This window comes from Vanacampus margaritifer, chromosome 2 (assembly GCF_051991255.1).
Source record: "Vanacampus margaritifer isolate UIUO_Vmar chromosome 2, RoL_Vmar_1.0, whole genome shotgun sequence".
Lineage (NCBI taxonomy): Eukaryota > Metazoa > Chordata > Actinopteri > Syngnathiformes > Syngnathidae > Vanacampus > Vanacampus margaritifer.
Window position 1 is genome coordinate 6,922,747 of NC_135433.1, and position 15,281 is coordinate 6,938,027.

At 39.1% G+C, this 15,281-nt stretch overlaps 1 protein-coding gene across 1 annotated transcript; it reads left to right on the forward strand.

Moving 5' to 3' along the window:
* The first annotated feature begins 1,928 nt into the window (after positions 1-1,928).
* On the forward strand, positions 1,929-14,944 carry myadmb (myeloid associated differentiation marker b). The gene is made up of 2 exons (XM_077559608.1): positions 1,929-2,059; positions 11,625-14,944. Exon 2 carries the CDS (start codon positions 11,682-11,684, stop codon positions 12,561-12,563), a length of 882 nt encoding a protein of 293 aa, XP_077415734.1. The 5' UTR covers positions 1,929-2,059; positions 11,625-11,681; the 3' UTR covers positions 12,564-14,944.
* The last annotated feature ends 337 nt before the right edge of the window (positions 14,945-15,281 follow it).

A 15,281-nucleotide genomic window follows, 5' to 3' on the forward strand; every position in this document is an offset into this window, starting at 1 on the left:
GTTACATCTGCAACCAGAGCTGCCCCTTGTGTAGGCCCCCATTTTGCGCAAGGGAACGCATTGCGACATGTGACATTTTACCAATGTGAGGGAACGCTTCAATATGTTCGTGACATGACGTCCAAAATGCCATCTGAATCTCCCCCCAAAATACACGTTGTTCGGCTAATAGAGAGGGGTTGCGGGAAGGGACTGAACCTCACAACTGTAGACGTGCTAAGGTCACCATGCTGCCCAGTTTGATTTTATTTTAGGTGTATTAGTGGTTAATTTCTAGAGGAGTAGAGCCGCTACTCCTCCGCATTGAGAAGAGCCAGTTGAGGTGGCTCGGGCATCTGGTTCGGATGCCTCCTGGACGCCTCCTTGGAGAGGTGTTCCAGGCATGTCCCACACGGACGACCCAGGACACGCTGGAGAGACTGTCCCTCGGCTGGTCTGGGAACGCCTTGGGACCCCGCCAAAGGGGCTGGTTGAAGTGGCTGGGGAGAGAAAAGTCTGGGCTTCCCTACTAAAGCTGCTTTGTTATCTTCCTGCTGATAGTTTTCCTTTAGTTCTATTAGGGTTTAACGGCTCTTTAGCAGACTTTCATCTACCCAGCCACTTCCTCCAGCTCTTCTGGGGGAACCCAGGCCAGCCAGGAGACATAATCTCTCAAGCATACCCTGGGTTGTCCTCAGGGACTCCTCCCAGTGGGATGTGCCTGGAACACCTCACCAGGGAGGCGTCTAGTAGGCATCCTAATCCGATGCCCGAGCCACTTCATCTGGCTCCTCTCGGTGCGGAGAAGCAGTGGCAGTATTCTGAGCTTCCCACCCTATGTCTGAAGGTCACTTTGTCGACTTGTATATCCAGGATCTCTTTCATCTTATGTAACTTTGTCTTCTCCACTTTGTGTTCCTTCATTTTTAACGTAAGTGGCTCTTCATTTTAGTTTTATTAGTGCTTCATGTTTCACTTGTCGCTTCCTTTTCTGTTCCTTCATCTTCAAAAGCTCTTGAAGGAGAATAGTTTTACTTTAATTTTCATCACATCTTGAGCATGAGTATAGTATTTACAGTTAAATGGCAGAAAAAAATGTTACTTAAAAGCATCATTTGTTTACACATTTTTTTTAACTCATTCACTGCCATTGACGGCTACAGACGTCAAAAATTCATTTCAACTATTTCTACTAGTTTAAAAAAAAATCCACTTTTGCTAACAACCCAGAATTTTTTTTAATTGTAAATTTAGAACAGATATAAAATTTGTGATTAATCGTTGGTTAACTAGTGAAGTCATGTGATTAATTACAATTAAAAAAATAATAATCACCTGATGGGCCTAATTAAAAAATAAATAAAATAAAAATAAGGGGCGTTTAATTGTAATTAATCGCATGATAATTTTATATCTGCTATTAATGTACAATAAAAAATATAGGTTTTCATAAAAAAATAAATGAAAAATGATTAAACTAATAGAAATAGTTCACATTAATTTTTGACGTCTATAGTCGTCAATGGCAATAAATGATTTAAATTGAAAAACCTTTAACAATTATTATTTTTTTAAAACCCCGTCTATATGAATGACTTGGCCATCTGACCAGTCTAAAATTAAAATGCCCACCCCTGGATTAGATGATGTGGGGGGGGGTTACCTAATGAAGTGTCCCATGAGTGTGTTTTGTCGTCATGGATTTAAAAGAAAAATAAGTGTGCAAAAAAAAAAAAAACACTACTGTTCTAAAAGTAGTACTCGTGGTGAACTTTTGCACCACATTGTGTGTGTGTGTGTGTGTGTGTGTGTGTCACCGTCTCCGAGGTGACCAAAGAGGAGGAGGAGGATGTTGATGAGGAGGAGTTGGAGTAAGTTGGAGGGAGGTGTGGCGTGTACAGATGTGAATAACGGTACGCGGACATTCAATGCCTAATTTGGAGGTTGGGGCGGGGAGGGAACTGGCGAGGAAGTCAAGTGGGAGTCTGCTCTGCTGGCTTTCTTTCACTCGCCTTCTGTGTGTGTGAGAGACTCTCCACCGCTGGATGTTTGCGTGAGACGCTGCAGCCCAACACACGAGGTAAAGAACTTGTTGCATCTTGTACAAATATGTACTTTTTTTTATCTTTAGGCGAATGTGAGTTCAGTCTGAGAGGCTGAAAGTTGACAAAAATGAAGTCATGGCTACTTTTTGTGTTTTGTTTTTATGATGAAAATGTATCTAATGTGTGGTAATACTGGAGGAAAATAGGGGGGGGGGGGCATTTTTGTGCTTGTTCACGTGTGCGGTTTTAGTTCAAATCTGCAGGGAGTCATTTGAGAGTAAAGAACCTAGTGGGTTTTTTCCCCTTTGATTTTGTGCAGTCATGTTACAGAAAAATGGAAAAGATGGACTTTTGGGCGTGTTTACGCTTGCGTTTGTATCGTTGAAATGTGCAGGGAGGCGTACGTGTGTCAAATAATCGAATCTGTGTGTGTGTTTGGTGGCTGCAGGGCGTGGCAGGCGGCACACCCACTTCCACTACGCTGCTCTTAATGAATGAACCTCAGAAAGAGTCCGAAAACACAAATAACCCAAACCACACTTTATAAAAAATTTTTTTTTTTTTTTGGGGAGAACAACGAGCCAATTAGCCAGCTAGCTAAGAAAACCCTAATTGAGACACAATCCTAACCCTATCCACTAACCATTACCTAACTCAATCCCATCGTTAGCAGCACAAATACTAACCCACTTCCATACTAACAGTCACCTGAACCACCCTTGACCCTTACGAACCCTTCCCCCCTACTAACCCTAACCTCCTCAATTCCTCCCTTCGGAACCCTGAACCTAATGCTAAACCCTCAACCCCATTGTCCCTTCTCACCAAGGTTACCAGAGTTCATGAAAACTAATGAAATAAGTCAAACTAAAACTGAAAAAACATTTTCGTTAACTGACTGAAACTACATTTCACGTTCGTAAAAATGAACTAATGCTGAACATAATTATAGTGAAAATGTCCTTTGTTTTCATCTTTGTCACTGAATTTTTTCACCGGAGCATTTGGAGTTGATTTTAAATGTTTCTATTTTTAGTATAACCGGTATTATGTTTCTAATCTTGCACTCCACAAATACTCAATTTAAATAAAACAAAAATAATTAAAACTAATACTAAAACTAATACTAAAACTAATACTAAAACTAATAAAAAACTAAAGCAAAGCATTTTTTAACTAAGATCCCCAGTCTAAAACTACTTAAAATTAACTGAATTTAAAAAACAAGAGTCAAAACAAAAATGAAAACTAACTACAATGAAAAATCCAAAACCATTACAACACTGCTTATCTTAATGAATATAAAATCTCAATAAACAAAATATTTTCAAATTCTAGGGAAACGTATTAAATTAAAAAATGTTTTTGAGATACCAGGCCTCTCATTGCCTTGAGATAAGAGCAAACATCTGAGATACAAGTGGACTTCAGAGTCCCTCAGCTAGATGGCACCAGCAAACTTTACAGCATCTGACCACATCTGACCAATTCACATTGGTTTCCTTGGACAATGTCAATTGGGGGCGGGCCATGCGACATTAAGCTGGCTTGCCAATAAACAACCCACAAGAAGCACAAAAAAATTAAGCACAGATGTGTTTCGGGCTTGCTTTTTCTGTTTGCAAGTCACGTGGAGCGCTCAATGTTTAAAAAAAAAAAAAGAATATTTGGTGTTCCTTGGGGTTTTTGGAACGGATTATTTGCATTAACATTCATTTCAATGGGGAAAGATGATTTGAGATACGTGTTGGGTCACAGAGTGAATTCAACTTGTAACTCAAGGCACGCTAACGCTAATCCTATCCCTAATCAAAGTCTGAACCATACGCTAAAACAGCGAACACATTGTTTCCCCTTTTCCTTCAAGACATTTGGAAGCTTTGCCACAAATTTTCCTCCCAAAATCGTAAAAGACAAAAACAAAGTGGACTTTGTCCCGCCGAAAGATTTATTCAGTGTGGTCTCCTGAGCGCGCATTCAGCTTCGTCCTCATCTTGGCGTTAAACGAATTAGGGGATGAAATCAGGTTAGCCACATGTCGCCGTGGCAACTGAACTCATGACGGCGTCGGTCAGGAGTGGCGGGGGCGGGTCACGTCCTGTTTTGCTGTCCCCATCCCGAGACCTGCAAGCACTATTTTCAGCCCTTGTCCATTTTGGGGAAGTACTCCCCCCCCCCCGCGCACACAAGCACACTCTGAACCCTACCACTCTTGCGCGTATGCATGTTTTCCGCTTATGTTTTCCATGCTGTACAGTGGAAAAGGCGCCCCCCCCCCCCCACACCTCAAAAGTGCAAGATATTTGGAAGCTCTTCTACATGACGTGTAATTGCTGCTAACGCTGGAACGGGACGGGAAAAGGGAGGGGAGGGAAGGAACATCACCGAGGGAAGGGAAAGAAATTGGAGAAAGTGAGGAACGAAAAAAAGTTGGGGAGCCAGACTGCCATCTGGAACACATCAGTAAGTTGGATTTTTTTTTTTTTTTTTTTTACACATGGAATAATGTGGGCGGTGAAAGAGGAAGGGGGCCCCATGGTGACTCAATGCTCTGCTATTCCACTCCATCGCCGGCCTTCTAGCGTGTGTGTGTGTCGATGTGGCCTGAGCTCAGGGCTTCCCCGGGTTCCTCCCTTCCAATTCTGCCCGTCTCCCCAACCCCACCCCCCCACACCCCCCCCTTTCGTCACCTCCTTTGCCTTCATACCTCCTGTGCTGTTAACGGCGGCTAATGTAAACAAAGCCCATTCCATCTGTTTATAAGCATCTCCGGGGGTGCGAGGCGAGCGCGGCGTAAAGCCAAGCGTGTGATGAATGTTTGTGGGGAGGGGGGCCGGAGGACAGACACTGGTGGTCCAAATGCTACTTTCCGCGTTTTTCTCTCTTTTTTTTTAATGCCTCTTAACTCATTCACTGCCATTGACGGCTATAGACGTCAAAAATTAATTTCACATTTTTTTCCACTTTTGTTAACAATAGTATGACAACCTAGAATTTTTTTTATTGTGCATTTATAACAGATATAGAATTTGTGATTAATCGATTAATTACAATTTTAAAAATTTAATCATCTGATGCCCCCCAATTTTTTTTAAATTAGGAGCATTAGGCAATTAGAATTTTTTATTATAATTATTCACATGAATTCACTAGTTAACTCAAGATTAATCACAAATTTTACATCTGTTCTAAATGTACAATACATTTTTTTCTAGGTTTTCATACTCTTGTTAACAAAAGTGGAAAAAAATGTGAAACTAATTTTTGACGTCTATAGCCGCCAGTGGCAGTGAATGAGTTAAAATCTTGCCTTTTCCAGTAGGCTGCTAGTTAAGAATGTAGAAATTCCCAAGAAGCATTGCACAAGAAAGTTGAGAGATGCGTTCACTGAGCAAGGATGGATAACGCCGGTGAAAACGACCTCAAACTGAAAAAGGGATAGTAAGCACTCGGATTTTCTCCTTAGCAAACAGTAGGCGGGGCATAGCTCATGTGGTAGTGTGGCAGCCTCCCAAGCTGAAAGTTATGAGTTTGTTCCTCAACCCTTGAGTGACTTTTATATTTTTTCTCTCAATTCTTTATTTTAGTCCAAGTGTAAATATTACTCTAAAACTGAGTCTATTTGGCCCCGCTCTAATTAGAGTCCAATTTACTCTAAATAGAGTCAAACTTGCTCTACAGAATTGACTGAGTATCTTGAAATATTAATTGGCAATCATACATGTTAAACATGTTCAATATTTATGGTCGCAAATTCTTTTTGTGTCTGATCAACGCAGGCTGGACTCGAGCCACAAACTCCCGATTGTAATGTGAAACAAACTATAATCCATCTCATCGGGATCTACACATATTGATAATAACATTGATTATTTTATTCATTTTTTAGTTTATTAATTAATCTGCAGTGTGGGTTGGGTTAACAATGATTTTTCCTCCCTGGTCAGTTCATAAAATTAATTAATTGATCCTTATGTGTGTGTGTGTGGTCAATAACAAGCTAGCTTGTGAGCTAACGGGCTACCGGGGCTCATTTCGGTAGCCATATTGAACAGAATGAACATTTACGATTGTCTGCCAGGACAGATCGAGGATAATCACTACAGAGAAATCCGACAATCAAGTCTTTACCAGGTTTATTATAGTTTTGGAATTTTTTTATTTTAGTTACATTTTATTTCGTTTTGAGTTTATTTTATTTTATTTAGTTTTAATTAGTTTTCAGGGTGGTTTTGTTAGTTTTTATTAGTTTTATTTATTTCATAAATGCTTAGTTTTAGTTTGTTTCAGTATTAGTTTTAGTTGTTTTTTTTTAAGTGTGTATTACTTGTGCGCAATATTTTAAAAAACACCAAGGGATCAACGTCATCTGAAGGTGCTTTTTTATTGGCTGCTGCTAGATGACGTCACTTTTGTGTGACACACTTTCAAATTCTTTTGAAACTATTCTGGTTAATATCAAAATAAATCATCCCCAAAGGCTCATGCATTAAATTGATTACCAAAGACTAAGACGAAGGACATTTTTGCTATAATTTCAGTTAGTTTTCGTTTTTTTTTTTAAAAGCATTTTCGTTTTTATTTCATTTCGTTAACAAAATTGTTTTTTGAATTTTAGTTTTTTCGTTAGTTTTAGTTAACTAAAATAAAAAAAAAAATAGAGGTACAGTAAACATGCAAAAATAGTAAATACTTTCGTCCCCCCCATCCCATGTCAACAGGGACAAAGAAACTTCCTGAGAAATCGCATGTGAATTCTAAAACAGCTGGAACACCAAAGAAAGAAAGGATTACATGCCCTCAGACGGCACGCCATTAAAACCATTAGAATGCGCGTCTCCTATGGTAACATAAACATGGCTGCCTCGCAATAAATACACAAGGCGGGCTTGGAAAGGATGACATCGCTCAGGGGAAGTTACATTTTTATAAGTGGATCTCATTGACTATAAATCTAAAAGCAAGCAGCTGGCCGCTGTCTTATTTACGACATTGTTGGGTGGAGTAGCGGGAAGAGGCGGATCTCCCGGAGTTGTCGGGTGTGGCAGGCATCTGCAATTTTGGACTTTTTACTACTTGCGTTCCACATGGGGCTAACCTTGGCTGCTTTCCAGCAAAATCAGGCTTTTCTTTTTTTGAACTGTTCAGTCTTCTTTTGACTGTGTGAGCTGGGCAGCCGCTAGCAAGCTGCTAGCCGATTGCTACTAGCCGTTTGCTACTAGCCGTTTGCTGCTAGTCGTCTGCCAGCCTGTGGAAACCACAGCGTAAGAAATGGGATCAAAATTTGATTGACTACAATTTTGATTAGGAAGAGTGATTATTACTAATAATACACATACAACTAGAGCATGTGACTCAAATTTATCAAAATTGGTGGCTTGTAATTTTTGGCAAGCAAAGTGGGGCAATAAAAAAAAAGTCCTAAACAAACATTTTGTGACATATCACAAATAGCACATATAAGAGCAGAACAAAGACTTAATTGTATCCAAATTGGAGGAATTATTCAACATTATTATAATCCAAATTTATTTTTACTTTAATCCAAATTAAACTTTTATCCAGTGTGCAAAGTGGGGAATAGTAGAAAAAGCAATGCCTAAATAGTAGGGGTGGGAATCTTTGAATGTCTCACGATTCGATTACGATTTTTGGGCCTGTGATTCATTTCAGAATTGATTTTCGATTGAGAACAATTTTTGTATTCAAAATGATTTGATTGACAATGATTTTTGCTTCAATCTATAGATGTTCAAGGAATCGTAATGATCTAGTCCAGTCTGACTCGCTAATGCTAATTAGCGCGCTACTCGCGGCACTTTTATCATTTAATAGAATGGCTCCACGCTGCAAAAAAAAAACAATTTTTATTGGAATAACTTGATCGTGACTTTTTCCTTCTACTCTCTAATGTGGCTACAACTTAACAGTGTATCAGACCGCGTGGAACCACACTGCCCCTAAGTGGCCAAATCGGGTACAACATGAACAGCGCTCCCAATAAAGGCACACCCAAACAAAGGGAAGACAGTATAAAATAATTTAAATAAAATAGATTTTGGGATATTTAAAATCGATTCTGAATCGTTCTAAATGAGAATTGCGATTCTTATGAGAATCGATTTTTTGGCACACCCCTACTTAAACAGAAATAGCTTTGATGTTATAAATAGCACAAATATAAACAGAACACAGAACTTAATTAGATCTAAAATGGAGGAATTCTACTTTATGGCAAGATAAATGGAACATATTTGAACTAAGCAACAAAAACACATTACAGTACAGCGTTTAAATAGCATAAAACCACAAACAGGATTAGATTGATCCAAATTGGAGGAATTGAAACTATGAATGGATCACAAGGTTGAAATTGAAGAAATGTGGTTTTTTTGCAAGCAAAGTGGGGAACATTAGAAACACACCAGTTGCCATGTAAACATGGACACTGTTAGTTACTATGGGCTTCCATTAGTCGCATGGCTCTTTTCTCACCCCTGCACAAGCGTGTTATGTCTAGTGGGGCACCAGTTGTGCTCCAGCGTTGACTGAAGGCAGAAACTTCAAAGCCTTAAACCAAAAACTCCCCCCATCCAGTGTTCCTGTCCATAAATTTGAGTTGTGATTCGAGTGCATCAAGCAAGTAGAGGGGGATTCCAAAAAGAAGTCCGCCCTCACCGATGACAGAAACACTGCGGGGTCAGCGGAGGGCGCCGCCCCACGCCACGCCAAATCCTGCCGAGGACTCAAACACGAACACGGATGGAATGTTGGAGCGAGGCGGGCCAAGTCTCCGCAGCAGGAATGACTTGCAGACTGCGGCCGTAAAAGTCAAGACTGGAAACTAGCGAGAGAAAAGGGGAAAGCCAGTTCTCAGCAGATTATTCAAGCAGATGGAAATGTGTCCACCACACAGGAGTCCTTATTTGTGCTGGAGACACAATAACACCTTTGTGTGTGCTTGTTTTTTTTTGTTTTTTTGTTGAACTCGCAAGCCGTCGCCCTCATGTGGTCCAGTTGCGCTATTACATCTTTTTACTCGTATTGCAGTGGCAAAAGAACGGTAGTGCCTTGAGAATGAGATAGATATGAGTGAACCAAATCAAGGATATTCTACTTAAAACTACCATTTCTGTTAACGTAAAACAAAAGCAAGAGTGCTTTAAAAAATGAAAAGTAAAAAAAAAAAAAAAAAGATTAAAACTAACTACAGCATTATTATGATAACAAAAATTCGAATTTCGAAGAAAGAAGGTCAAACAGTCGTTTGGGAATTGTAGTATACTTTTTTACACATGACTTTAGTGACTTTTTTAAACTCCACAAATACTCCTAGAAAAAAATACAACTAATACTAAAACTAATAAAAATTGAAATAAAGCAAAGTATTTTCTAAAAGAAACCAAATAAACCGTCTCTATAATTAAAATTACCTGAATTAAAAAAAAAAAACTAATTACAATGAAAAATCCTAAACTATTATAACCTCAAACTGAACTTTTCAAGAAGTTTTTCAAGACATGAGCCCTGTTTCGGACAATTGTCTTGGCTTGATGAGCAAAAACTCGAGCTCTGTATAGTGGCAGCGAATTCAACTCAGCTGACCATTTAGCGACAGGCTAACACATAGCATCAATGTAACGTCATCATAACCAGGGTTCTAAATTAACTTTTTTTTTCTCTCTCCAGACAAATGTGGCTGGTGACTTTCTAAAATGACCAGCCAATCAGAATTTCCACCAGCTATCTATTTATTTTAACTAAATTGGTTCCACCACTAGGGGCGCTATATAGTATGGATACGTTGTTGAATGCTATTTTACAACTGCGTGCTCATTGCAAAAGTAAAAGGAAATACAAGCATGCTTCCCGGAACACAATTTAGCTTTTATAATCACATTAACTTGTACTGCACAATACAACCAGTGTACATATTTGTCCTTACTTGATGCTGATGACATAGACTGAATGGAATCAGCCAGAGAAGCAGTCTGGACATAAGATGCTGATAACCAGCTGCACTTTTCAAATGTGAGGAGTAAGAGTAAAAAGCCGTCCAAAAAAAAAAAACTTCTTCAGTTCAGTAATAACAAAGTATTTGTACTTTGGGACTTCACACCACTGCTTTTTAAAGCAGTGGTCCCCACTGGGACACGTTTGATTTATAGGCACCACACCCAATGTAGTTTAGTGTGCAGCCCACAGGCTGCTTATTCATTTTTTATATAGTCCTTTTATGTTTGTTTATAACAACCCTCTAGAGCGCAGGATATGGTAAATTAAAATAGTATGTTTGTTATGATTCATACACCTTTCTCATGCTATCTTAAAAAAAAAAACTTCATTCATACATCTAGTTATTTATTTAAGTATGCATTCAAGAAAATGTGATTACTTAATTTTTACGTGGGAAAAAAATAAAAAAACATTTTTAATTAATTTATAATAAAATGAAAATTTGATTTGTTGTATTGTATTAATATATTATTTTATCTTCATTTTAAACATGCATTTTTCTTAGCATCTCACTATTCAAATTAAAAGTGAATACCCCCCACCCCCCGAAAAAATCGGTATTATTAAATGAACAATTTTCAAAACAAGTTAAACCAATCATACATACGTTTACTAGCTTAACGCTAACGCACAATGGAAAACACCATAGAGGGGCTACTGAGACTAGCATCAATATTGCTTTATATGTTGCTGTCCTCTGAGAAAAATGAATATTATTGCAATTTGTCAAGACAGTCTTTTATGTTCAATATGTCTGTATGTATTGTACTGCCCCCTGCTGGCCAAGGTGCGCACACCAGAAGGAGCGGCACAATGCCGATTAAATTATCATGATGTCTTCGCATTCTATGAAAGGAAACATTCTAGAGTGTAGAGTGATGTTTTTTAGAGCATTGGAACAAATTGAACATTTTGAGGAGCAAGTGTGGGCACTGCTGTATTAACTCATTCACTGCCATAAATTAATAAAAAAAAAAAAAAGATTATTAAAAATTAGGGGCAAGAAGCGATTAATTTTTTCAAATTTTAATTAATCGCATGACTTCACTAGTTAACTCACGATTAATCACAAATTTTATATCTGTTCTAAACGTACAATAAAAAAATTCTAGGTTTTCATACTCTTCTAAACAAAAGTGGATTTATTTATTTTTAACTAATAGAAATAGTTAAAATGAATTTTGGACGTTTATAGCCGTCAACAGCAGTGAATGAATTAAAAAAAAAGAAAAGAATATATTATAAAAAATTCGGGGCATCAGGCGATTAAAGTTTTAATTGTAATGAATCGCATGACTTCAGTAGTTAACTCGCGATTGATTAAAATTTCACATCTGTTCTAAATGTACAATAAAAAATTCTAGGTTTTCATACTATTGCTAACAAAAGTGGGAAAAAAATGTTAAACTAATAGAAATAGTTCAAATGAATTTTTTTACGTTTTTAGCCGTCAATGGCAGTGAATGAGTTAATGGCAGCAAATTCAAAATTTGGGGGGTTGTCAGTTACTTGAAGATTCATTTATTTGTGTGGGATTATTGTATGCTTAAGCCCTCATGAATCCTCCCTCTGTTCTTTCTTCAGATTTGTCTACCCGAGCATCTGCTGGTCTTCCCCTGAACGAGGCAACCGAGCATCAACATGGCGATCGTCCTGCACTCTACCCCCCTCTTGTGGACGCGTCTGGCAGCGCTGATCTTCTCCTGCGTGGCCTTCTCGGTGGCGGTCCACGGCGGGCGTCTGTTCCACGGCACGGGCGACTGGTGCATCTTCTGCTGGGCCTTCAGCTTCGCCGGCACCCTGCTGGTGCTGCTGGTGGAGCTGTTCGGCCTGCAGACCCGAGCGCCCATCTCCTGGAAGAACTTCCCCATCACCTTCGCCTGCTACGCCGCCCTGCTGTGCCTGTCGGCGTCCATCATCTTCCCGTTGTACTACCTAAAAGGCTCCACGGGGCCTAGCGAGGTGCGCGACTACCGCATCGTGACCACCGTCTTCTCCTGCCTGGCCACCATCGCCTACATAAGCGAGGTGAGCATCAGCAAGGCCAGGCCCGGCGAGGTTGCCGGCTACATGGCCACCGCGCCGGGTCTGCTCAAAGTGTGCGAGACCTTCGTGGCCTGCATCATCTTCGTGTTCATCAGCGACCCGGTGCTGTACGACCGCCATGACGCCCTCAAGTACTGCATGTCCGTCTACTGCATCTGCTTCATCTTGTCCGCCGCCATCATCCTGCTGTGCGTGGGCGAGTGCACCGGCTGCCTGCCGTTCCCCTTCGCCCGCTTCCTGTCCGGCTACGCCCTGTTGGCCGTGGTGCTCTACCTGTCGGCCACCATCATCTGGCCCATCTTCAACTTCAGCCCCAGTCAAGGCGGCAGCAAGCAAAGGCCGTCCGGCTGCGGCTCCACGCCGGGGCTGTGCACGTGGGACAAGCTGATGGCGGTGGCCGTGCTCACCGCCGTCAACTTCATCCTCTACCTGGCCGACCTCATCTACTCCGCCCGCTTGGTGTTTGTCAGCGCTTGAGGCTGCAACTTGACTCCGAATCCGAAAATTCCAATGAAATTATCTAGAAAAATAGGCGACTTGACTGACAAGTTCAATTTCAAATCATCTTCCCCCATCAAAATGAATGGAAATGCCAATGATTCGTTACAGACCCACAATGCACTCCTTCTGGTGCACGCGCCTTGACCACCAGGGGGCAGTACCATGCAGCTATACAGACACAAATGAAGAAGAGTTTTAAAACTAAGTGACTCAATAAGTTGCAGTAGTTTTAGTCATTTTCCGCCACCAAATTTATACAATTTGGAGTTGAAACTAATTTTAAATGAAAAATAGGCTTGAAAAAATGCCTGATATCAGCAAATCTAATGAGACTTCTACGCCCAAAAGACAATTTGGCATTTTGTGTTTTTATTACTACAACCTGGATGAGGAAACGGTTCCAATTTAATTCCTGGCCACATAAGTGCCTTTTACTTCTTTAAATAGTACAGTCCAATGATGGGAAAGACAAAAAATGTGATTACAACTATAGAATAGGAACCAATTCAACATTTTTGGGAGATAATATAAATTGACAGAAAAATATGAGAGATTTCAGCTCAATGAGTATCCCAAAATCTGACCTCACAAGTACGTCTTGCATTTTCTTTAGTGTTTTTTTTTTTTTTTTTTTTGGTAGATGGATGAAAAAGAAGGAAAGGGTAATGATGACCATATAACAGGAAATTGGAAAAATGTTTTTTTTTTTTAATAGAAAGTGACCTCTAAAATGTTAAAATCGGCACAATTTGGAGTTTGAACAAATTTTCGTTAAAAATATGCCTTTTCAGTAAATACTACTATTTTTTTGCTTTTTTGTTGCCACTACAGAAGGTTACCATGGCAACGACGGGGTAATGCGATCAACAGGAAATGGGGGGAAAAAAAGTTCATATTGTATGTCCATATATGTGCCATGATAACTTAATCAAATATTTACTTGGACAAAATGTACTATGTGGACGCATTTACTGTAAGACTGCCACATTATTATTGTAATCTTTAGATGATACTAAAATGTTCCCTTAACTTTGACTGCCAAACGTTATCCAAAAAACAACCCCGACAATGCCAGCCGATTTATTAGTATTTTAACTCATCTTTCAAGGCAAACAGAATATTGTGTGTTTTGACTACATGGAAAATCGCGTTCCATTCTTTCATTTAAAAAAAAATATGTTTCTACCTTATTCCGTTCTTTACAAATTACCATTTGAAAATAGGTAATTTGAGTGATATTGAGAGAAAATTGAAAAGAGAAGGAGACAACGAGTGAAAAGATACATTTTCTGCACAACAGTGACTTTGACACTAATATTTTTTGTTTAGTGACGCTCTGTGAATTAGATTTAATGTAACAAAAGCTTTGATCATTCACGTCATCCTTGAAAACATTAAATTTCATCAGATTCGTCATGTTTCTTTCATTGTAATTCCATACACCAGGAGCCCATTGAAAAGAGATACAATGATGCCATCTACTGGCCATAGTTAGTGGCTGTTTTGGGATTTTACAACCCCAATGACAAGGCAGTGCCGCACAAGACGTTGCACTGCTCATTGAGAAAAAAAAACGTAGTTGACGTCAATTGACGTTATTGGCGGCATTCATTAGGATTTTAGCATACGTCATTAAACGTTTTTGGCGGTCAAAGAGTTAATGAAGTTTCACCATATTGTCACTGATAAATCTTCGGGTCTGACAAATTTGATCTTGCGGGGTCTTCGTATGTGGGAGGAGTCGATCTTTTTTTTTTGGGGGGGGGGGGGGGGTTGTTGTGCTATTTTGCTATGTTTACATGTGCGCTTTGTGTCCACGTGTTGAAGGACTCCAAAGAGTGTGAACCAGAGCATTGTAATGCAAATGAAGTTGAAACGCAAACAAAAACGTCATTCCGTTGCTCCACATTGACATAAGTTGGAGAGGATGTGCATGTAAACATGGTAGTGTATTGTTATTATTTTTTTTTGCCTTATAAACATCAATAACCAGCTCTTTTTTTGTTTTGTTTTACTTGAAGCAGTGCATCACTAAAATGAAAAAGCGACTTGATGTTTATCGATTTCTATTGTACAGGGTGCACATACTTGCACGTTACAATATATATACCGGTATGTGGAATTTGTGTGGATTTCATAAAAGCAGACATATATACACTGTATATGTACACGGCATATCTTAAATGCTATTTCATCACGTCAAGAGCTATGTTGGTTTCGGAAGGCTGTTGTACTTATTTTTAATTCATGCTTTTGTATTCTGCCATTTTGTGTTTTCCAGCGTGTGCACCGCATCAGTGTTGTAAGAAAATGTAACCTTTTTTTTTTGCATTTCAATAAAAAACATATTAAACACACTTTCTGGTCTTATTATTTAGATAATTAAATCATTCACTGCCATTGACGGCTATAGACGTCAAAAATTTATTTGAACTATTTCTATTAGTTTAACATTTTCCTCCCTTTTGTGAACAAGAGTGTGAAAACCTTGATTTTTTTATTGTACATTTAGAACAGATATAAAATTTGTGATTAATCATGAGTTAGCTAGTGAAGTCATACGATTAATTACAATTAAAAATTTTAATCGCCTGACACCCCTAATTTTTCATAATCTTTTTTTTTTTAATCGCTAGGCAATTAAAAAAAAAATTAGAATTAATCACATGACTTCAGTAATTAACTCACGATTAA